General features: G+C 40.0%; 1 protein-coding gene across 2 annotated transcripts in view; it reads right to left on the bottom strand.

Annotated features, from left to right (window-relative positions):
• LOC101474833 (uncharacterized) overlaps window positions 1–25,324 on the bottom strand; it is a 31,072-nt gene extending 5,748 nt beyond the window's left edge. The window contains exons 1-3 of one of the 2 annotated variants that reach the window (XR_013101344.1): window positions 23,018–23,245; window positions 22,338–22,723; window positions 15,595–15,716 (exon numbers count right to left, since the gene is read on the bottom strand). Coding sequence is in view for 1 of the 2 variants with exons in the window: in XM_004570025.5 (XP_004570082.1) it covers window positions 15,595–15,716; window positions 22,338–22,723; window positions 25,172–25,182 (519 nt within the window). In the remaining variant the exon portion in view is untranslated. Of the gene's footprint in view, window positions 1–15,594; window positions 15,717–22,337; window positions 22,724–23,017; window positions 23,246–25,171 lie in introns of those variants that run through there. The other variant, XM_004570025.5, reaches the window with a different exon arrangement.
• Window positions 25,325–26,031: the final 707 nt, after the last annotated feature.

Here is a 26,031-nt window from a genome sequence, read left to right as displayed (position 1 = left end):
ATTTATATAGCGCTTTTCAAGGCACCCAAAGCGCTTTACAATGCCACTATTCATTCACTCTCACATTCACACACTGGTGGAGGCAGCTACAGTTGTAGCCACAGCTGCCCTTGGGCAGACTGACAGAAGCGAGGCTGCCATATCGCGCCATCGGCCCCTCCGGCCAACACCAGTAGGCGGTAGGGTAAAGTGTCTTGCCCAAGGACACAACGACCAGGACAGAGAGCCCGGGGATCGAACCGGCGACCTTCCGGTTACAGATACGCTTCCCAACCCCCTGAGCCACGGTCACCCCATATATGTATATGTCTTCTTATATTTTGGGTTCGTATGAAAGCTTCTGATCTTTCAAGTTCTGACTTTTTTAAAATCTTGTTTTATATGTTGCATGACAGCAGAATTTATACAGTTGATCACACTCTGAGAATATTAACTACCTTTACATGAGAGCATACATACACATTCCCAGAACAAGGAATGTGGTACTGTAACAAAAGCTGTCACAGTCCTTTCACTCCAGCACACTTTTAATTAACAGTAGCTAACCTGAAAGTTTGCTGCAGCCGATATTAGCAGCACTTCAAAAGCCCCATCTACTGCCCAATGCTGCCTGATAAACTTCATGTTACCATTTGAGAAAAGCCCACAGCAGATGTCAAACATTAATGCTGTATGTATTCTACAGTGACAATGAAATGGTTCAGTACAAGAATGTATTAAAATGGTAATTTAATGTTGCACTTCCATACAGTGGTGGAAAACCAAGCAAGATACAAAGATGTGAAACAGGAAAACCTCTAAGGTTAAGCTTAGGAAATGCCTGATACAGCAAGTGCCGAAATGCCAAGCACAACTGAAGATGATTGGTTTGATATAATCTGAGCACAGAAGATGTTTTAACAAACACATATTATGCAAACTGTTAAAATAATAAAATAAATAAATAAATACTAATGAAATTAGATATATTTTTCTTCTGTTACTGTTACATTTCATAGAGTTTCTCAACTTTTTTGTGAATGAGGGTGTGCTACTGTACTCCTAATTAGTTAATTGCTTTATAAACTGTTCAGTCAACTCTGCTAAAAAGAGAATTGTCAATACAGCGAGTAAATTAAGTACTGAACATGTCACCAATTTTCTATGTATTTCTAAATGTGCTGTTGAACACATGAAGAAAGGGAGGCGTAACAAAGCATGCAAAGTCATGACACCAGCTGAAATCTATTAGTAATTAGAAAGCAATCCTGCCAATTTTTGCAAATTAAAATCAGCTGCTTCAGTCCCAACTGATTGGCCTATAAAAAGGTCTCATTCCCAGGTGTTACACAAGAAACCGCTTGTGATTGATAAAGTTACTGAGCAGACCGTTGTAGCCTTGATGGTGCTGGTTACAAAAGAATTTCTAAACTACTGAAGGGTCCAGTGAGCACTGTTGGGGCCATAATGTGGAGTTGGAAAGAACATAATTTCACTGTGACGACCACAACCAGGTGCTCCCAGCAAGAAGAATGAAAAGAGTTATCAGAAGTGTTATTTAAGAGCTAAGGAACATATGTGGGGAGCTACAGGAAGATCTGAAATCAGCAGGTACAATTGTTTCAAAGACAAAACAATAAGTAATGCATTCAGCCGCCATGGCCTGTGTGCTCGTACACCACGCGAGACTCTATTGCTGAAGAATAAGCATGTTGAAGCATGTTTAAAGTTTGCTGAACAACATTAAGACAAGCCTGTGAAATACTGGGAGAATGTAGTCTGGTCAGATGAAACCAACATTAAACTCTTTGGATGCCGTAATACACACCACGTTTGGAGAAAATAGGGCACTGGATATCAACCCCAAAACAATTTCACATAACTGAAGTTTAGAGGTGGGAGCACCATGGTGTGGGGCTGTTTTTCAGCATACGGCACTGGCACGTAATTGAAGGAAGGTGGAATGGAAAAATGTACCAGGATATTGTGATTAAAAAAATCTGCAGCAATCTACCAGGATGATGATGATGATGATGATGATGATGTTGAAATGAGGGTGGACCTTTTTAGAAGGAAGATCGTCCCAAACACACTGCCAGGGAAACTCTCAGTTGTTATCAGGGATTCCCAGGGAATGGCTCACAGTAGTCCAATTCCTTGGAATCGTTATTTTGCCTGCCTATTGATCCCGCTTATCGGTTCTTGCAGTCTCGTTACATTTAGCTGATTTTAGTTTGTGTGTAGGAGGAAAATAGTGTTGGAGTCTGCAGCATAGATATAGACATTACTTTTTCTTTTTTTTTTATTGCACAAGGATGAGAGTGTGATGGTAAAGTGGAAACCGCTCCAGGACAGAAACAACTGCATTATACTTTTAACATAAGTTTGGCTCTTTGCAGGCACCTGTACAGACGGCATGCTAACGCTAAGCTAGCCAAGAGCCCAGGGTGATGTTAAAGCTGAGTAAATGCGGACCCCTGCACAGCACCGTGATAAAGTGAGCCATCATTTGTGGTGAAATCAGCCACACGTAAGCTCACACGTGTCTTCATTTGGATAGAGATTTGTGCTGGTGTGTAGGGCTGTAGCCTCAGGTTAATGCTGTTACATGGTAATTATGACACCTTTTAGAAATACATTTCCTTAGGAAACTGGTGATGTGTTCAATACTTATTTTACTTGCTGTAGCTCCAGTGACACATTCAAGCATTATCACAATGTCAAGCTGAATTTGCTCAAATTTTCTTTTTCAAATCATTAAAAAATAAAAGTTGAAGCAAACAAGCTGAAAGCTGAGTCTGGTTGGATTTTGGGTGCCCAGTCCTCTTGTCAGCATGTTATAACAGAAATCACCTGCCTTGTTTCACACTGTGCCCCTCAGCTGTGTCTATTTGTAACTCCTTGCCTCAGTCATCTAGATACACTTGGCAGGCTGTTGACTGAAACAGGTGTTTTCTTTTCTGTACAGTAACCCTGCAGCTGATCGCTCAGTGTCTTGGCCTCAGTCCATTTCTTCAGCAGCAGGAAGAGTAACTTTTCAGTAATAATCTCCCTGGTCAGTAGAACAGGAACACATCCTCAGGGTGGATGCTCAAAAAAAACCTCTCTCCAGAAACAACAAGGTTCCTGTTACTGTGGAAGGGGATCCCCACAATGAAAATTATGTAGTAACTTGTGTACACAGAAAGCCATTTTAGACAACAACAACAGAGACTTTAGCTACTTCACTCAGACACAATGTTGTGCAAGTTACTGAATGTATTTTCTTCACCCACTTTAAACCTATTTTAAGAATAAAACACCTGAGTAACTGAATCCTCTCTTATATAATTAACAGCTGGAAATTACAGCCACAACTACCCGGAGTAGCTAACAGTGGATGGTTTTGGTTGAAATGCAGCTTTCAGGTGTGAGTTTTAATGAGTTCCGTACAAAATGTTTGCTTAAACTGCCATACATGAATAATTTAAAGAGCAGCTAAGGAATTTACAAGGGTAGGAAGAATCTTTTTTTCTTTTCCCTCACGTTGTGGCATTAAGCCTTTCAGATTTAGCCCGGATGGACAGACTGTGCAACATCATCCAGATATCCGCTGGCACAAAATAATGCTGCCTGCCCCAGGCCACACTGTACTCTGAAAAACAGGATCTTTACAGATGCAAAAGGGATATAAAAGCTGTGTGGTTTAATTTGAAAAGTGAGCCAAAAGCCACAGAAGCCTCTAATGCCAGAGGAGGAAACAGGTGAGGGGAACACTAGTTAACCCTGAAATGAATCACAATGTGCTTCTAATTCCACATCTGACTAAACAAAGAAGCAAGTTAGATGACCAAAGAGCTAGCAGAATGCTTATTTGAAGAAGACATGACCCTGATTTTTTACACTGAAACAGTTATGGCAGGTGAAGGTAATGGGGTATAGCTTGTCAACCGTAGGGTTAGTTCTGGCAGGCAAATCACGGGTACCAGCTGATAACATTCCTAGAGCTAATCTCATACAGGTTGGTGTGCCATTTAAGATATCTATGCATATAGTTTCTGTAGTTGGGGTGGCTGTAGCTCAGCAGGTAATCTGCTAATCGGAAGGTTGCTAGTTTAATCCCTGGTTGCTCTAGTTTGTGTGCCAAATATCCGACAAGATATTAAGAGCCTGGATTGTTGGAACACCCAAGTTGCTCTCCATCCAATGCATGCTTTGTGAATGTTTCTTAGATAGGAAGCACGTGTATAGAAAAAGGTGCTTATGCGAATGAGACAAGTTATATCAAGTGCTTTGACCCCTTAGGTACTGTAGAAAAGTGCTATAAAAGAACTGATCCATTTGCCACTTACATCCCAGCTAATGCTCTCCCCACTTGAGGCTTTCCCTGTGTGGGTATAGGAGGGTGGGAAGGCCACAGAACATAGCAGTGGTGCCAAATATAAATTGCTGTAGATGGAAATAACAATCCCACTTTACTAACATCTCCTGACAGAAATGCTCTCAAATGGTAACGGCAATCTGGAGACAATCGCTTGGAAGGTGTTAACATTATATCTGTTAAATATTATCCTGTTAGCATTGTGGTGCTAGCATTTGGGTTCAAGTACCCTTGTGAATAGCTTCACAGAGCTGGTGGGACTGAAGACTAAGTTTTATTATCTGTCAGTGGTTTAAATCAAATTCACCATGACAGAGGGGGAAAAAAATTGCACATCTGGAAAAACATCTTATTCTGACAGGACATGTGATACTTTTTCTTCCTTTGTGGATTTTTCCTCCAGTAATCATCACTTTATGAACTTTTTAACTTTAAATCAACAATTCAGCTACACCAGTGTAGGAAGTAGCCGATCACCGGCAGAGAGTCAATACAGTAAGACTGATTTCTCTAAGGCTCAGTTTCCCTGAATGTCATCAGGGGACTGTTGTATTTGGCAGCAAAGTGAAGAGTAAATTCTCCACATGTTGATTTTTTTGGCAATTTAGTTTCATCTCCGCAACCTGAACGTCTGCCATTACTATATATCAAGACTCTTGTCTTGAGTGAAGTTAATACCCATTAATTCAGCCTCCCCTTTCATTTGGCATCAAAAATTGGCGTCTCACATCACACATTACCATTAGAGCTTTGCCTTTGTTTATAGTAGAATATTACACTGGATTTCAACCCGAATAAGAACTTTTGTAAAAGCAATAAAGAGTTGCAATTTTCCTTCGGCAACTTATTTTCTCTAGGCCTTCAGAGATGTTATTATACCTTCTTGTTATGGAAACAGTGAGATTATTATTATTATTGTTAATTTGCTTGCAGCAATGTTTATCATGTTGCACATTAGAGACTTGTCTCTCCTCAAAGCAGCGTTGGAACACAGACACAAGGTTTGTGGGTTTTTGTTTTGTTTTTTTTGCTTTAGTTGGCAGCGTTTCTGCGCTCTTTCGTCACCTCACCAACCACTGTAATGATTTGACTGTCATGATGGTCTTCAGCTTGCAGAGTAAGGGAAGGGCTCCTGTTGGCAGATGTATGGGTCTCATGACGCAAAGCAATCTTACTGAAAGCTTTTTTCATTATAACGTTTTATTTAATGGTCCATTGATGTCTAGATACTATTATAATATATTAGCTGTTTTTGGTACACTGAAGAACATGGGTTATGTGGTTTATCAAAACCAGTGCAATGAAAAACAGGGAAGCTCAATAGGAACTGCTTGGATTCACAGCATGTGAATTTATTCCAAATTAAGGATTTGGATTAATTTCATATCCTGATCAAAAAGGCCAAAATGCCACTTCTGAATGACCTTCCAAATCACAGTATGTGCTGATCTATAGTCATGCTTGGCTGCAAATGAAAGCTGAGAAACTATGAATGACAACATAACAGGAGGATGTGGTGTACCTGAGAGGAGCCTGTATGCAGACTATCTAAAACCACCTCTCATTGTTATCAAATTAACTGCATCTAAGCTATAATTAGAACTGGACTAATAATACTTTATTTGATAACATGCATGCTGGAAGTTTCTTTACTTCATAGATTTCAAAGAAATAGTCTGCCGTTTTGGCAAACAGACTTGTTTGCTTTCTTGCTGGCAGTTTGATGAGAAGATCTCAGTGTCATGTCCATGCTTTGAGTATGAGAGCAGAACGTTTTTAGCTTTGCTTATGATAAAGAACAGCAAACAGTGCTTTACAATATCACACATTAACATGTTTTAACTACTTTCTTTTGCTGTTTTAACATTACTGTAAATCCAGGGATAAACCAATAAACATCTTAAATCAGAAACACTGTGTATAGGGTTGATCTGTTACTCTGGACGATTGGTTGTATTTCACAGTCAGTATAAGAGGTTTGAATTGCACTGCAATCAGAAGCAGATGTATTCCTTTAGCTGACAAACTGCGGGCCGAGAGACTGACATGAAGCCAAAACCAGTTTCCCAAAAAACGTTTCATTTTCAAGCTTACTGTATACCTCAGGATTACAGAAAGGAAACACGCACATGCACACCCAGACACACATTGGTAATTCTCTAATAGTTTCCTCATTTGAACTCTTACCTCAAATAACCTCATCCTTCATCTGAGAATAGAAAACCTGCTGCCACAAATCATTTTCCTGCTGTCACTGCAACTCTGCAGGCTCCTAACAAGTAATTCAAACAGCACGTGCAAACACACGAAGGTACCGTGTACAGTGCATGCATTTTCCCGCACACACCCACAGTAATTGCTAGCGGGATGTAACAGCAGGCAAAGTGTGACAAAGATGCCAAAGGACGAAAAGCCAAACTTTCACAAAAACAGATTCAGAAAGGCAGGAAGTCAGCCAATCATCGGCAATTCACCAGTCAGGCATTTAATCAGTAAAAAAACAGAATTCAGCCCATCAGTCAAACAAGATGATACAATTCATCTACTTAGAGATAAAACAGTTTATCACAATTACTGCAGATTCTTTCATGTTTGCACAGTGAATTATTTTGGTCTGTTTGTTTTGGGAAGCCACAGGTAAATGAATCCTTTACTGTTAACATCGTGCCTTTCTGCCAGTTTTAGAGCACTAAAGGAGATTTGAAGTCGAAGATTCCCCACTGGCTTTTGAATGCAGCATATTTAAAAACCTTTGCAGTGTTACCATGACACTGAGAAATATTAAAAGTTGACAAGATGCACCTTGGATCCAGAAATCTAAAAATTGTGGATGCAAAAGGTGATGCGAATGAAAAGACAGCCAAGTTGTGCGCATTCTGCAAGTGATTGTTTCTGCCCAAAGTCTTTGAAGACAGACATCTCTGATGCAAGGGTTTTTAAGTTTCTCATCTTTCTATCTTGCTCTTCTTCTTGCCTCGTTCCTTTCACAGTGGAAACATTGAGTCAGCCACTTCCAAAGAGCTCGTGTGATTTTATTTGGTTACCACAACTTACTATGCTGCTTCTCAAAAATAGCTTTCAAAACAAGGCTACACTTTCAACCACACACATACACACACTGATGCACACAATGCAAAATGACTCAGGCTTTGCTACATTATTTTTCTATCTACTATTACCATCTCTGTGGTGTCTGTGCCACTTTGAATTAAAGTGTTTTTCTTTTCTTTTTCAGTTGTCTCTCTCTTTTTTTTAAAAAAAAGCTTTAAAACAAAAATATGCCATGGGTCTTACATGCATGCTATAGCTTCACTTAATCACATACCATTGCTAAAATAAATGTAAAATTTAAGTTCTGAATGCAAAAGTACTGCAACCAAGTATTAACAAGTTCCTGTTCCTGTAAAAGATGTCTTTACTGTCAGCTTGAACATCTACTCATTGATCTTGCACAATCTGTCCAAACTGACATTCATAGAGTTGCACTGGGAAATATGCATAATAACGGCTACAAATACTTGCATAACAATGCCCAACTCTTGCTACTGAGTTGAAAGATTTAATTTTTTTTCTGTGTACTTTTTCTGTGTGTACTTGAATAATGGGTGAAAGGTTGGGGTGTTCTGAATACCATTCTTTTGAGGGCTTTAGAGAGGTGGTGGTATTCAGAAACAAATAGTTACCATAACATTAATTCACCATTGTCGCTATATTTACAAGTAAAATTATTCCTCTGAGAGAAAGCTCGAAGCACCAGATTGGGTGAACATCACAGTGATGCAGTTCTCTGCTATCTCACTCGAGAAACGGAGGGAAAGCTGTGCTAGCATTGACCTAGAGATTTTATGTTATCCTGAGTGGGGTAAATATTGATAAAAGGCCATGATAAGTTGCCAAATCTTGCAGTAATAAAGTAAACTGAGGTGTGGTGTTGACTGCCATGACTGAGAGAAATAGGTGATTATGCATTTATAAAGATTTATATTGGAAACCTGAAATTAGTCAATATTTCAAATGAGTCAATAGTGAAATATTTGAAGCCCCCAAATAGAAAAAAAATGTATTGATGCTGAAATAACTTTCCTCTCTCAGTGACTACTGTCCTAGTTTCTTTGAAACTTTGAGACATCAAAGTTCCTTCCGTTACAATAGCTGACAGCAGAAATTGATAATGGTGTTTAAGTTCAGAAAACGCCTTTAACAAAACAACTGTTCAGCTAGCAGGCCATAAACAGGCAGAACCTACGGCAGGCACTGTGTAGTCACAGAAACAGGCAAACCTAGATGGTTAAGCAAGGGTTAAAAATATTGTCCTGCCCTTTGTCTTTCATACACACTCAATCACTCTCTCACACACACACAAATACAAGCAGCCAGCCAGTGACACCCAACTGGTCCAGAGTGTTCCTCAGAGTTATTTCTGTCTTCAGGACAAAGGCTTGTACCTCTTACTGAAAGACAGTGTGTGTTGGGAGTTTCTGTAAGCGTGTGTGTGTGTGTGTGTGTGTGTGTGTGTGTGTGTGTGTGTGTGTGTGTGTGTGTTTGGACAGGATAATTAGACCTTGTGCTTTGCTCCCTTAGAGTTCTGTAACCGCAGGTTTGAGCCATAATGAATCTACACTGTCACGGACACTGGGCTGTCGCACCACACACACACACACACAAACACACATGGGCATGGACACCATTTTGGGCATGTTCACAGAAGTCTGAAAACAAACATGCACACATTGTGTAAATGTTTGACAGAGAGAGAGAGACAGATATAAAGACAGGGAGGAAGAGAGAGAGAGATTGGATGGATTAACTGAGGGCAAAGGAGAAAAAGCTAAGTGTGTGGAAGATTACTAAAAAAACAAATGCTTACTCATTACATTTGAGATTATACACTGCTGCATATGTTTTCCAGCAAAATAATTAACCACTATAATATAGTATGGTTGCATGGTATGTTACAGTAGTAAGTGCTTTTCAAACTTCTCAGGCAGTAAAGTGAACTAAACCCAGAGTCTGTGTCAGTGTAGCGTCTCTGTGAGTCACTCTGCAGTCTGAAGTGAGGCAGACTGTTTCTTATCCTTCAGGCATCTCTTAGGCTTCAGGCAATGAAGTCGAATAAAGCTCTTCTGTCAACCTTAGCAATGCTGGCAGCTAAGTGTTCAAAAGTAATGTGATACGGGCTGATAATAATGTTTTTCATTTTGAAGCTAAAAACATAATAAATTCCCCTATTAAGTATAAAATTTTGTTAACTGGATCCTGTTTTCATAGATATTTCAAGACACCTTTGGATCAGTGACTCGCAATCCTAAATTGAGGAGTGCCAAAGAAGCAGGGTTGCGAGATGAATCTAAACAGGGTGGTTGGATGTGTCATTAGTTTTCCTGATCATAACCCAGAGGTCTGGACAGCTTCAAGCTCAACTGTTGACCTGGTGGTAAGAGTTTAAGTTCATTCTAATCTTTCTTATAACTGTTATAATGTTTCACACACGACCAGAAACGTAATTCTAATAACTATAGAAGAAAAGAGCATATCAGCAAAGTCACATAAGGATAGATCATCTTGGAACCGTGATTTACCAAATGTGACAATCCGTGTACCAAATTTTGTGGCATTGTAATTAAAAACTGTTTGGAAATTTTGGTAAAAAAAACAAACAAAATGTCAGCATTTTAGATCCGCTGGAAGAAAAGTTAGAGGCCCATCAACATTAGTAGAAATCATTCTCTGTGGAGCACGTAAATGTGCAGAAAAGAAGACTGATAATTTGATCTTATATTTTTAGATGGTTTTATTGGATCAGTAGAGATCCAAAAATGTATGTGAAATAATGCAACTTGAAGAAATGCTCACAGCCGGCTTGGCATTTTTGAGTTAAGGAAGCTGGAAGTGAAAACTGTTTTAGTTTTAAGGAGCAACAGGTCAAAAGGGTGTAGGGTTGCAGGCAGTCACACCACATGCTTTAATCACCTCAGTTCAACCCTTGTCTAGCCCGGCTGTACTGGAGCCAGATGATTCATCATTTACTGCTGTGTCGGTTTGATTACGGTGTAAAGTTCGTGGCAGTGCTGAAGACTTCTTATATTTTCTTGTATTCAGAAATCTTCCTAAAGTTCAACTCTCCAGGTCACTTCAAGGATGCAGTCCCACCAGGATATCTCAACGCAGGCACAGCCACTCACAAACACTCAGATAAGACATAAGAAACCTGAGGGATGTGAGAGAACATCTGTTGAGAATTTGCTTTCTGAATTACACGAGAATGGAGTGCCATTTGAGTTCACTGGGTTGAACAGGTGACTCATAATGCAATAAGGCTATTTTAGAGCCTGCATGTCTTCCCCCTGCTCTCTCCCAGCTTTCCTGTCATAATAAAGGCTTTAAAAAAACCATAAAAAGAATGCTAAATGTAAAACTTCAATATTTGAAGTGGTAATAATTCACATTATTCAGATAGATGGATTTAATTATCTTTAAAAAATGTCTTGTTGCTGACCTTCTGAAAATGTAAGTATTTTGAGTGACCAGTAGGACGTACTATGAAGCATGCTCAACATAGCCAGGATTTCTTTGTATCAGCTGGCTTGAAAAAGTCTAAAATCTAGTCAGAGAAAACTGGTATCACAATGGTGGTTATCGGATTTGTTTGTTAACTCGGGCTTTCTGCTTTAGGCTCTTAGTGCGCTCACATAAAGCAAAGCTTCTGATGGGTCATTTGACTCTTCTGCGCAAAATAGATCAACTGAGCACGAGGTGCTACAAGAGGAACGGGTGATAGATATCTATAAAGAACAGAAATAATATAACAGTAAAATACAACCCTGCAGCTGCAAAGTAGACAAGAGAATTACGCTGCAGAAAATCATTAATTTTATGAATTAATTGTCATCACAAACTCACAGTGGTAGAAAAATATATCAACATGAGTTCATATGTTTATTTTACTTCTTGGTGCACTCAGATGTTTATTTCTAATGTTGAAACTTAATGCTTTTAAGGTTGATCAGTGTACTCTTATTTCAGCTACTGTTCTGTTTCATAAAGATGCATCGACAGATAGCCCGATCTTTTTGTAAACCGCATATTTCTTGTAAGACTGCTTTCATACTCTCATCCTTGCAAAACTGCAAGATAACTATGATTAAAAACTGGAAAAAAGATCTCTGACAATCATTTCTCACCAGTTTCACTGAAACTTGAGCAGTTTCTCTTTCACTGTTTATTACAGCTGAATTTCCTTTTCCTTTTTGTAGTTACCATCATATTACACTGAAATCTGTATGACCTGAGGTTTTGTAATTGCATGCAATTTTTTAAATTAGCTATAGCTCAAGTAGATTAAACAGCACTTCACTCACGATGACCTCCTTGTATGCTTTCTTTAGTGGATAAAATCCAGACATCAGAAGTGTGCCTGTGTCGCAGTCCTGGTTTTTGGAAACTAGAGCTAATCAAAATGCGCACTGTTGTCTCAATATGTGGGATGAAAGGCGAGGGATTAAAACTGTGCAATCACCCATAAAGTGAGAAACCTGGTCAACCTTATGTGTAACCACACATGTGCATTTATACACTGCAGCATCAACACCTGGCAAGAGAACAAGGAACAAGTCTCCACGTTCCTCTTTTCTCCGTCTCATTATTGTTCTACAGCAAGAACAAACACACCTGCACTTACTTTCTGGATGATTCTGCAACCACGTTCACAGATGATTTCCCACTAAGACACACTGGAAAAAAAACACACACGCGCACACCTATCTCTTCCTGTCTTCCACAGCAGTGCGATAGTGTGACAAGGTGTTGAGTCACAGCCTTAACTCATTTTGTTCTCACATGTATCCAGCCTCTTTGTGTTTAAGTTTGTTTCGAAGCCGTTGAGGCCATGGCAGGCTCACGCCACTGACGCTTATCACGTACTAAATCCCAGCTCGTGGGACTGTTCACATATGGACTAAATTAAATACTTTCCCCGACGTTAGTGCACTGAGTTGTAATACTGTAATCTGTTAAGCTCTTGAGTTCAACCAGTCTCACCTACCTTAGTGAAAACAGCATAGTGACATTATATTTTATTAAGGCAGATGGAGTTAATTCATCAAAAAAAAAACAAATAAAGGTAAATGAAGGCTTTCACTTTATCTCGTTAGCACTTACATTACAGGCTGGGTGCTGACATATTGTTTGGTGATGCTGGCTATAAAACTAAAGGGGCTGGAGGCCACTGTTCATGAGGAAGTACTTTTTGTATTATGTATGTTTCAGATGTTTATCCATCCATTCGCTTCCGCTTATCCTTTTCAGGGTCGCGGGGGGTGCTGGAGCCTATCCCAGCTGTCATAGGGCGAGAGGCGGGGTACACCCTGGACAGGTCGCCAGTCTGTCGCAGGGCTAACACATAGGGACAGACAACCATTCGCATTCACATTCACTCCCACATTCACAGCTAGTGGCAATTTGGATTATCCAATTAACCTATCCCCACAAGCTGCATGTCTTTGGACGGTGGGAGGAAGCCGGAGTACCCGGAGGGAACCCACGCAAACACGGGGAGAACATGCAAACTCCACACAGAAAGACCCCGGCCTGATGGTGGAATTGAACTCAGGACCTTCTTGCTGTGTGGCTACCCACTGTGCCACCGTGCTGCCTTGTTTCAGATGTTATGAAACAAAAACTACAACATGGGTGTGTCAAGGCTATATACAGTCTGTCTTTTACCACAAGCACTGCATATTCCTTCATTCAACTATAAATCTCCACACATGTGTGGCATTAATATATGACTTAATGAACCGATCAGTCTTACTAAAGTGGGCTATAGTAAGCTAATACTTTTGAGGAACATATAGAATCAGTCCCACAAACTACAGGTCACTTTAACATCAGTAATTTAAAATGTTGATTAAACTGACTGATCGAAAAGTCAGTGTGTTTATTTCTTTAAGAGCAAAAAAAACCCTCCCAAACTGATAGTTATATCATAAAGGTATCTACATGCAATAGAACTAACATAGCCTTTACTTTTTTTAACATTAAAAAATGCAACTTTATGTCACTTACATATATGTAAAAGTAAACTATATTCTGCCTCATTGGGTATCGCATCCTGAGCTCCTTTGTTTGGGCCTTTAATCAGTCACAGTGCCTTACGTTTAACGTTTGACCTTCCTGTGCAAGCTACGTAAGCTTCAGTGCTTCAGTGCAACTGCCAGTTAGCCGAGCAGATTAGGGTGAACGATCACAATGTCAGGACAGTGGATAACATCCCCAGCCTATTTCTTTGTAAGTTTGTTAAGTTACCTAACACACATGCGCTCACTTTCTGGTTGGTTCTGCAATCAAGATAACGGAGGCACTAAAATACACACACGTTCCAAACTTGTGTGACAAGGTGCTGAGTCAGAGCCTGTACTCTGCTTTCCTCACCATCTTCAGCACTGAATAATGGAAATTGCTCACAGAGGATGTGAGAAACACCAGCTTTTTTACTGCTTTTTTACTGAAAACATTCCAAAATCATGACTCCCGTAGCTGAGTAACTGTATGGTCAGTGATTACAGCACTGGCTAATTTAGGTTTGTTTAGTGTGTGGGGGAGGAAACCTAAACATTAGAATGCTGAGAAATATTAACAAATGTTGAAAAATAATTTTTTAATCATTGATTTCTACATTTGTGCTTGTTTATATTACTAATGCATTAGCAGTTTACACGGCTGAATCTCTAATACGTAAGCACAGGGTCACTAGAGATCAGATATATGAGTTGGTTAGGAAAAAATGCAGAAGCAAAGTTGCAGAAAAGGTTCACTCTATTCCTGTTTGCAGCTCATTAGTTACACAGACAAAAAAAACACTCAGTGAGTGAAGCAGATTTCTCATGCATCAAAAGACTCGAATGGAGACTTGCAGCTTTGTAACTGTTAAGCTTTTGACACTGAGGGAGTGTTTTAAGCTCCTTACTGAGATATAATAGGCCTGTCATGCATTTTTCTTGACTTCTATTTTTTAACCCATTTCTGTGATGAGATTAAAGTGAATTTAAACTAGATCATGTTTTCTTCTCGCTTCCTCTCTGTCTTCCCAAAGCTCCAGTCAGCTCTTTGATAGAGGAGTAAATAAAGCCGGAGTGATGCAATATGCCGAAATATTGCCAAGGAAAAGAAGCCAAGAGGAAATTAAGTCTGATTACAACTTCACAACTGCACCATTCACAGGATTTATACTCCCAAGAATAATATGAACGTCTCTTTAGCAGAGCAATAGTCAGAATACTGCAACTGCAATCTCATGGAACAAGTACCGAAGCAAGCAAGGTGATAGGAATTTTCTTAAACCTGTATTTTTTGTGTGTGATTTGGCCTAAAGGGTATATAGTAGGAAGTTTCAAGAATACTGTAACTGAGAGGCTAGAGCAGCATAGCATGCAGAAAATATTTAACATCTCAAATGCGATATATATTAATAAACTGAAAAAGCTCTGATGAATTTCACCTTCGGCATTTACAAATACATCTATGTAACATATGTGTTTTCGTGTGCTGCATAATGAACTTCTTTCACTCTCCCCACATTAAAAGGTCAATTTGTATCACAAGGTTTATTTTTGTTTCTTTTCAACTTCTGTAAACATTGCTTTCCTCTCTCTACGCTTAACCTATCCATCACCTGCTCCTGCACTGTTGAGGTTTTTCTATCATTAGGCTGTTTTCCTGTTTTTTGGTATGTTTTTTAACTACAGTGGTAACTGTGGCATCTGGATTTTCTGCAGATTCAGGCTGTCTGTTCGTGTAATACTTTGATCACAGGTCTTTTTATTTTTATCAACCAAAGCAGAGTGGAAATGACCAGCTGCTAAGAGACTCTGATCACACACACACACACACACACACATTTTGTCCTGTTTTTTTTTTCCTTTCTTGTTTCCTGCCCTGCTGAACATGTGGTTCATTTCAGCAGCATCCAGCCGCAAATCTGGATTCACAGAGAAACACTGAATGAAAAAGGCAATTTTCCAACAGCCTATATATTTTTGAGTTGCTGAGATGAGATGATTTGGCAAAAGTCGTTTATATCCTTTAGTTAATGGCAGTCTTGTCTGTCAGCTGATCAGCTTCACTACCACAGCTACAGGGTGTTCAGCCTTCTGGTCAAGAGATGTAAAAATGTATCCTGCTGCAGGCTGGTTTTAACACACATATGACTTCTTTCTCTCTCTCACGCACACACAGAAATAGTGTCAGTGATCACTAACCCTTTGCAATAGGAGATGATTATACTCGTCTCCTATTCGTCTGAGCTGTTGTCCGAATGTCTCTGCCTGCATGTCCCCTGCTGCGTTTTGCTGCCACGTCCTAGAGGGGCTGGGTGACGGATCTGCAACACAAAGTAAAAAGAAAACATGCCATCTTTGCATATGATGATCAGGTAAACAACTGTTATACATCCTGCGTGTCAGTTCCAGGGTGCAACAGCATTAACTCACATGATCTTTCATTACATTTCTGAAGAGGTTAAATGCTCAAAACTTATCCACCGAGACAAAATATGTGTTTATTTATGCTTCATATAAGTGAAGCATAACCAAAAAGTATTTGGAGCTTTATTTGTGGTTAGGGGTTCAGACTTGAAAACACTGTGAAACTTCAGCACAAAGATATTTGAAATATGACTTGTAAGATTAAGAGAAACCACAAAGGAACACAGAAACCGAGCGCATGTATTTACATAGCTTTACATACGAGGTGTTTCAAAATGGCGGCTCTCTGATCGTAACTTATGTTAACAATAGGTTGCCCAGAAAGAAAATAAAGTCCTTTTGGGCATCACCGGGCACATGGCTCAGACTGTGGTTACACCAAATTCACTGCAGCCAAGCTAAGTTCCTTTGAACTTGATTCACTTGTTGATATTGAATCTTTAAAAAAAAAACATGAACAGATGTAACAGAAAAGCACTGTAACTCAAACCTTCATCGTTTTTTTTGTTGTTGTTGTTGTTGTTGTTTTGGAGAAAATCATATGTGATGTGCATGTTCGGCTTTCCCGCCAATCCATGACTGCTTTTATCAAAAAAACACACCAATAAACTCCTTTTAATGGTAAAATTTTGAAGAAACTATACGACAGACAAAGAAGAAAAACAATCAGAGTGTGATTCATAAAGTGAGACTCCTTTGGTTTTGACCCAGTTCAGTTTATTTGATGTTATAATCGATGCATGCTCACAGTGACATAATAAAAACCCCAGAGGAGATGTAAATCAGGGTACTTATTCAACGAGGTGAGACAGAATAGGTAAATGACAAACATATTTGTTAATTATTAACAGTAGAGAAGGTTATCAGACACATTTAGTGCACTTTGAGTGCTTCATGGTGTTACAGTTGCCAGCTGACCAGGATGAGGAAAAGTGCGAGTGCGTTCATGTGTCAGTGCGCGTGAATGTGTGTTTTCGTGGTTAATCTGTTAGATTTTCAGTCTGAACTACAATACGATTATGAAAGGCTCTGACCTCTTACCGATCTCCGCTTATGACTCATGCACGCCATTATGAAACCCAGACTTAATATTTCTCACATCCTCTGATATTGACGAGACCAATACAGCAATCAATCCATCAAGCTGCTGACTGCAGCATCAGCAAGAGGGATTTTAATGGCGATATGGGCAAGGAGCTACGCTACAATGCCTCAAAGTGTAATAAATGCTGAGTAATCACTGAATCTCACTGATTTATTCGGGTTTGGAAGCTACGAACGGTGCAGGTAGGCGATGCCAGGATGCTCAAGACATCAAATAATGAATTTTAAAACACAAAACAAGAACTCCTATGAAGTTTTGCATATGTTACTTGTTTCCTCCTTTCAAAGATTTCTGTACTGACGTCCAAGATGCTTTTAAGTAACACTGCATGTACTTAGCGGGTTAAATACTGTATCATGCACGAGGACTTACTTTATCAGGATGTTCCTTTGACAATGACCACAATAACCAAAACGACAGTTATACATAGTATACATGATGATACTGATTTTGTATAGGAGCAGTTCTAAGACATCAACCTGGCTGCTGTAATGCAATCTGCTGACAACCGATTTTGGCTCATAATCCACAGTTTGCTCATGCCGAAGGGCATTCAGTTAAAAAGCAAAAAACAAATGCCAGCAAACAGTCGCATCTTAGGTCAAAAGAGTACCAGAGTAACCTGAATAAATAGTGAATTCCTCTAACAGACAGTAAGTCGGCTTTGTGCAGCTCAGTAACTTGAATTTCAGCTAAAGTTTATTTGTAAGATCAAAGCCTCAGGCAAAATCTATCTTTGTTCCATCCAGCCCTGAGGTTGTATTATAATTAGACTGTGTTAAGGACAAAAACTCACAAGAGGCATCTGTTTTGCTCTAAAACTGAAGAAACCTGACTGCACTGCGAGTGTGATCTTCCTGCTGCTGCAGGAGGAAGTACTGCGATGTCGAGCAGCAACAACAAGATAAACAGATCTTCCTTAAGCCCCTGCACCATATCTAACACACAAACAAGTTAGCAATCTTGATAAGTGAGACTTTTGTGTGTGATTGGGGGGACAATGTGTAACTTATTGCACAAGTCAGTTTGTGTTTATTGGTCCTATCTTGCAAATGCAGTGGACTGATTGAGATGCAAGTTACTGTCTGCATCTTACAAAAGACCTGAAGCCTATTTTGGCTACTAAACACACATACTGAGTCCTTTTTTGAGTGGCTTACTTAATAAACAACACGTTACCACACACATGGACTGCTCTGTTTTGACTGCTATCTTGTCTGTCTGGCTTCAGTGAAAGAGAATAAAAGAGACACAAGGCAATCAGCAAAGCTACTCGCTGCTATTATGAAAAAGAATAGCGACACATACAAAGCAGAGAATATGCTCAGGTTTTCAGAAGTTTTATTTCAGCCTTAGGAGATTACTTTGATATTTACAAAAAAATAAAACCCCATTGTGTTTAGAAAAACAAATTGAAGGATTAAAGCTGAGATGTAAACAGAGAGGGTTAGACTGTAATGTAACGTAACCGCACAATTTTACCAGTCTGAGCGAAACAAATAGGTTTATTCTCATTAAGATGACAGAACAGCATTATTCCATAGAAGATTTATTTGCCTTCCACTGCAGCAACACTGTGAAGGCATTTACTCTGTTAGTACTTTTATCTGTTTTTTTTTTTTTTTTTGCCAAGTTTTAACCTCCTGGCAAAATTTTGTTTGTTACCAAGCAACAGGATGGGCAACTTTAGCCAACAGCATCACAGCTAAAAGTATGAGCCTTCTGTTTTTAAGCTGTGCTGATGTAAACAAGACAACTGGAGCACTATTTTAGACCAGTGATGCTGGAGGTGGCAGTTCTTTCATTTCTGTTTGGGATTGAAATAAACAGAAAACAATAAAAATAGGATCCAGGCTGTGATAACCGATAAAAACATTTTGGGGAATCCCTCAATGTATGCTCAAAACCGTTGGTCATAAAATTGCTGTGGGAGTATACACTAAATATTTAACGTTTAATGAGCATCTAAATACAACGGTGGCACGAATGATTTGTAATGAGTTTGTGGTATAGAGATTAAAAAATAATATTGGCACAACATTTTAATGTCCACATTTGAAAATGTGTTTATATGATGATATAATCTAAGCTCATAACTTGCACTTCCTGTTTTATAATATTTAAAACTTTATCTGCTTTCATCTTTTATTATGGCAATTTGAATTTCATTTTAAGCTCTTTGGATAAGTTAAACAGCTTCTACTTCTACTTTAGTATCAACTGAACATTCTAATTAACAGCTAACTGACATGTATTTAGTTACTTTACACCTCAATCGATATATTAATTCCATAAAAAGGGAAATACATAAATTCTTAGTAACAACCTGCTAGCATCCTGAAGGCCTCAAATACTGCTGTTACCGGTATGTTTGCAGAGGACATATGGATAAAGGTACTAGCAATAAGGGCCTCAATCCACACTCATCAGATATGCTATATGAACAAAAGTACCAGGCCACCTACTCAGTACACCTGCTGGAGCTGCTCGGCCATGGAAACCCATGCCGTGAAGCTCTGCAGTTATTGAGTCAGCAAAGAGTTGGCGACTTTTACACACTATGCACCACTGCCTTTGGTGACCCTGCTATGTAACTTTATGTGGCTGAATTGCTGTGGTTCCTGCACGCTTTCACTTTGCAATAATACCACTTACAGCTGATCATGCAATATCTAGGAGGGAAGACATTTCAAACTGACTTGTAGAGGTGGCATCAACGTAAGCTCTTTAAAACGATTCATTCTTTCACAAATGTTTGTAAAAGCAGGCTACATGGTTTGGTTAGGTGCATGCTTTTGTGCACCTGTACCAATGAGACAGAAAACACCTGGATTCAAAGATTAAGAGGTGTGGTCCAATACTTTTAGTGTCACATTTAAACACACTCGGTAAGCCTTATGTTTCAGCATACTAAATTAATGTTGAGAAGGGACAAAGTTCTTCATCTTTAACTCAGTGTAACCGAGTACTTTTGATGCCTAAACCTAACCAACAAGAGTCCAACACCAAATGGACACCTTTTCTGCAACAACAGCAGCATCTGAGGAGCAACAGTATTTCACACTGTGGAATGGTATAACCTGAGTCTGCATCAATGCTGATGGAGGCTAAAGTATGACACGAAATTGGTGCAGTTTGGAGAATCAACAGGTAGTTCAGCTTATACACATTTTTTTTTTAGCAGAATGCAACCCTAGACTATCTAAAACACAACCTGACCTTAACCTTAGTTTATGAATCCTAGAACTGAGCATGTTCTTTGTCAACTTCTGCAATATAATGGGTGAGAGGTGGATCTGACTGTGAAACCCGGGGACACCACATGCTCACTGTCATCCACACTTATGATTGACTTATTATTTATAATCAATAAGATTATCCAGGATGAACACTTTTCTTTTTTACTCCAGTAATGACAGTTTACAAAAACTAACTTTATTTTTTATAAATGTGTCCTAAACCAGCAATTACCCCATTGGGTAAGTCTCTTCTGAGGTTGAAGAGCAAAAGAGCTGAGGCCTATTTTCCCACATAGGCTTTTATACTTTACAACTACAAGTTTATTGCCAACCTTCAGTTGCACCCCTACTGGCCATTAAACAGAATGCAGCTTTAAGGTACTTCTGTGTTGTCACTTTTCAAAGCAGGAAACTTCAGCCATCTTTAATACTGTTAAAGCATGCAAACACAGCCCACTTAAATGTGACCAACCAATACTACTTGGACTACAAACTGAAACCAGAAAGATTCCATTACCAAATATCATGCTCAGCCATTGCTCAATGTTTGTGTGTTTCACATCTGCATTTCACCTGCAAGTTTGCTAAGTGATACTTAGCGAACGCTAAATAATGCTTACTTTGAGGAGTCAAGAGTCTTTAAGAGTACAGACTCAATTATCATTATGAAATACTGATACATTATGACTCTTTCACATCATTTTAAGTTTGACTAATAAAAGTGTATATAAATCTGACATCCATTACGCGTGGCAGTAACGATGATGTCAGTAGAAATGTGTTTCTTTAGGTTCACTGACAGGTTCCTACATTGTGTGTGGAATAGTACACACATGCACACATTCCTGGGCATGGCCCTGTTAGTCTAGCCATGAGTCAGGACAACGTCTGAAACAAACCAACATCAGCAGGATTAACAACTCCTAACAGAAACATGGTACAGAATGGTCATCACGCATTACACCATTATGTGTTTGTCTCCCTCAAACCACCAATGTGAAGATGAAAATGACAAACCCTTACAGAGTAAGGGTGGGATTAAGACTTTGAAAACTAATGTGAATACAAGTTGTCACCGTTTCTGCTTTTTTTTATGGGTTTTTTTGTTTTGTTTTTTGCAAAACAAAATCACACATCCAACCTATTGGATCCACCTTTGTCCACAATGTTATAACTATCACTCACCCTTTGTATAAACAAGTCAACAGTTTCCTTTTAAATTAAACCTGAGAATGTTATTCAAATGTATCCTGCAGGTTTTAGAAAGGTTTTACACACTCGAAGGCAGCAGGCATTACTCGCCAGAAAAACAAAGTACTACTACAGTGGAATGAAAACAGAGAAGCAGCAGAAGTGGATTTAGCAGCATGGAGGAGTCATTAGTGTGTTTTATATAAGCATGTTTCCACCTGGATTTGTTGGATTTCTCTTCAAGGGCAAACAGAGTAGCACATGCAGAGTATTAGTCAATAAACCAGAATCTCAAAAACAAAAAAGCAACAGCCTTACTCATGTGAGAATAGCAAGCATAGCACATCAAGGTAGTGGAAAAACGGCTCTCTTTCATGACTAAGCTCTAGAGTGAGAAAGGGGTGAAAACAAACACATCTTAAGTATGAAACTAGATATAAAAACATCCTAAGTATGTTTTTGTTCATCTTTTCACTATCATTGGTAACACTCAACACCACCGACCGCCCAAAGCCCCAAATCTTTGATAGAGGAAACGTGAGGGAACTAGTTGTAGACTCCTATCTAGTTTCCTATTAAGCTGCATACCCACACAGCCGTCTTACGTCCAGGGTAGTCTTTATTGACTGAGTCAGGTCAAACTTTCACCCACACCTATACCAGTATTAGCAGTGCGTTTAGGCATTTAGACAAATTCCTACACTTTAATTTGCATTCTTTATTGTGAGCATGAAAATTGTACTGTGTGCATGTCCTCTTTTACCATCTACAACAACAGCAACATCATGACGAAAGGCGCAAGGCGAGAAACACCTTTACCGTAATGTGAAGTACAGCCACCTTACATTACCAAATGGAGTTCCTGCATCTCGGTTTGTCACTCCATCACTTGGGAAACGACTTTACAAAAAGACACCTGAACATCTTCCACGTGCGTGCACTCACATTAATGCGGGAGTTATACATGAAGAGTCTGTGCTCACCGTGTTGCGTGCCCGGTCCTTCACCGTGCACCTCACCCATGCGCTGCAGGGCGTGTATTAGCACCTGTCCGGTGAGGCTCGGGGTCTGTATCGCTTTGTCAGACATCACTGGCTTCGGGGAGAGCGGGGAGCTTGGCAATGAGTCGCAGTCAGAGGAAAAATATCCACTGGAGGAACGGCGAGGGAAGCGGAATATCGTCCGGCTCTGAAAAACGTCAAAGCTCTTCGGGGTTCTGCACCAGGAAGGCGAATCCGGTTCTCCTCCTCCGGTAGAGCCGCGGTTTAAACGGGACGTTTGCGCTCCTGTGGCACCGACAGGTGGTAGATCTCCTCCGCTGGCCTCCGATGCTGTTACTGCGGTCGAGCCATCGGACGAATTTGGTGGTCTGTTGAATGAACAGAGCGGCACCGTCAGTTTGGCTGGTCATCCCTGTGCTCAAACAGCCAACAGCCTCTCGCTGTTGTTTCGTCTGGAGTTTCAGGCGCACGTATTCCAGCGATCCGCTGGCAGGACGTGACTCTGTTTCCAAATATCCCATCAGAACTGCGGGACTTCTGTCACTTAACTTAATTTTACACACGCGCCAACTTTTTTTCTCTCCTTTTTTTGCCAAATCATAGCAGATGTAACGTGCTAACAATAAGTGACTTTTATGAAACGGTACTGTATTGTAACTTACTTCTCTGTGTAGCTGAAACTCAGATAAGCACAGGGAGTTCAGGAGCGAGTGTTTGGCTGTGCGCTGAGCGTGTTCCTGCTCTGTGGCCCAGGTTTCCTGTCCAACTGGCTGCCCGGTGCGCTTCCATTGTTTGAAAATAAATTTGCTGATTGCGGCACATCTCTGTTTGCCTGATAGGAAAAGCATGAGGAAGCCCCAGAGTGACTTCAGCTGCGTCACAGAGAAACAGCCAGAAATAAATGCGCCGCAACAGACCGCAATCAGCCTGCATATCAGCATTTTCAAATAAGTAAAATATAACAATCTTGAATTTCTCACATCGGTGCTTATTAGCAGTTAATAAAGGGATTTGTGAAATCAAGTTCACTCAAGTAGTCTACTGGTTTCTGCAAAGTCAGTTTATTTAAGGTGATTTGCGCTGAGATAACAACGATTTACACATGTGCCATTTTCCGTTTGGATTACTGAGCTTCAGACTCTCAATGTGACAGTCTTACAAAACAAAATCATGAAAATGATGTTTTGTTGCGGCACTTCCTGTTTGTCCAGAATAAACTGCAGCTTCCTCGGCCCACGAATCCCCCGCTGTAATGACCTGTAGTGCAAGGCGTCTGCCAAAATGAAATTCTAGGCAGACATTTTTTTTATTCGCCGGTATTCGCGCTTTTATTTCGCACATCTCTAATGTAAATATTCATCATAGCGTTGCTTTTAGAGGAGCAGAGGAGGAGCGACAACTGTGTGAACCGGGCGCGATGGCCGTACTTCAACCATATGAAAATTTTTACTTTCCTTGTGGGTTTCAGTACCGATCCGAGCGCCTCCGGAGACAGTTTGCGCACTAGAGAAATAACAGTGACACGTTCGTGCGGCTACTACGCCAAGAGGGAAACAACACAGTGGGAAGGAAGAAAAATCCGCAAAGCCGGTACGAGAACACTAACTCGGTGTGTTTTATGTAGGTGCAACAGGGCAGAAGATGTAAGAAAATTCGCTCGGCGACACGTCTGCACCGAAACTTTATGAACACAAAGAGGTTTCCGTGTCTTCGTGGGTGACGGCTGACATTATCATCGGATAGAAGAAAGTGACCTCTCGGTTAACATATTAGGTTTCACTTAACTATTAAAACACAAACAGCAAAATAGCTGAGCGGCCGTGTGCGCGTACGGCTTTACTCGCTATCCCTCGCATGGTTATCTGCAAAACCAAGTGGTGTCGTGCGCCATCTCCAGTCCTGGGAGTCTCATAGTAGCATGCCCAAACATATCCATTAGTGTCCGTAATTGCCCATTATCACAAGAATTAATGGGAGAAAAGTTCAAGCCAACTAGCCGGAGTGGATAAAAATCTCCCACGCGGGCGTCATCGCCTGACAGTAGCCGTTAAGTAGAAACGCGGACGAACTCTTTAACCTCCCTTAACAAGGGAAAGATGAAACAAAAAAACAAACAAAAAAAATCAGCTCTTCTGAGGAGTTTAAATGGAGAATTGTCGCTTAAATCCTCAACCCACTGAGCGTGTGCTTATTTCTTGAAAGAAGCTGTCGTCACTCTATCGAGCAAATAAAACGCATGTTTTTCCCCTCTCTGCATCCCTGGGGACACCGGCATTGACAGCATCTCCTTTACAGTCAACACAACCGATGTCGGGTGAAACCAGACGTTCACCCGTCTACAGAGTTAGCAGATTAATAAGCTGAACTCGAGCCAGCGCGCCGCGTTGCCAAATATACCGGCGGAGTCAGAGGGTCGCTGCAAAATTCACACCCAAATCCAGATTAATGTAAAAGAAGAAAGTCCCATCAAACACGGGACGGTCGTTTCAAACACCCACTGCACTACTTTGTTAATTGCTTTAGTAACCACTTAGTAGACATGCGTGGGAAGAGCACCTTTGTTTAAAACACCTTTTAAACAAAAATGTCTTCATGGTGATTGCAGTGACATTTCACAATAATATGAATAATTCAAATTTAGATCTACTGATTTCTAGATTTTTCCACAAATCTACCAATATACTAGGCAGGTGTCGGCTGTTTGCAACGTGACACCTGACACAGCGACTGAAACATCTAAAGAGCACGTTTGTAAAGATTTGTGTATTTTTTTTAAGTAACACACATATTTTTTGGAGCCCGTCCTTAAAACTCACCTTGAATGCATTTCAGGATCGTGCCTCTGAGTACATAATCCAAGTAGAGCTTAAAAAAGTAACATGAAAACACAACAAAAAAGAATGAAGTGTTTTAATCAGTCTGCAAACCTGTAAACAAACTCAACCCTTTGTTTGCTTCCTCTCCCTTTCTCTATGTCGCGTCAATAAGGCAAACTGTGCGTAACAGTACACTATCTACTCCAACAGTCGGTCCGCCCCTGGGAGGGACCAATGCTTTAAAGCCTATTACAGCTCTTGAACGACCTCTGTATGTCAAGAGGAGCATTTCCAGTGGCTACCCATGAGGCTTTCTTTGTGCTCAATGTAAGGACACCAATTATTAAAAGTTACAGAAACAAAATTTGCAATGTAATTACAAAAAGTTTTGTTAAACCAAAATTGTCATTGCACTCATTATGCCACAGGCTATCTGGCCCCAATTGTTTGTGTTTATAACTTGGCAAAGGCAAATGATTGATTCCCAAATTTTAAACAAGTGCTGTATGTACGCTGGAACAATGACTGAAAACAGGGAGGGGGCACTCTGTGATCTCTCTGGCACTTTTACATCTGCCTACATTTATACACATTATTCAGTATTATAAGATTTAAGCCTATTGCTGGATTTTTTGGTTTTCCCTTTTTCCACTGCAGGACATTAACAAGATGAAAAATAAATGGTATAATACTTTACCTTCTTCTTTTTGCACCCTTTTTAAAAGGTGCAAGTACAAGTTTGCTCATCCAAGTTTCATAAATCTGGTAAAGTGCACTGGCACAGTCCAGATGTAAGGATTTGTATACAAAATTACAGTACCCATCATTTCTTTGTATTTTGCTAGGAAAATGGGAAATCT

The sequence above is a fragment of the Maylandia zebra genome, linkage group LG13 (assembly GCF_041146795.1).
Source record: "Maylandia zebra isolate NMK-2024a linkage group LG13, Mzebra_GT3a, whole genome shotgun sequence".
NCBI lineage: Eukaryota > Metazoa > Chordata > Actinopteri > Cichliformes > Cichlidae > Maylandia > Maylandia zebra.
This window is presented reverse-complemented; position numbering and strand designations above follow the sequence as displayed.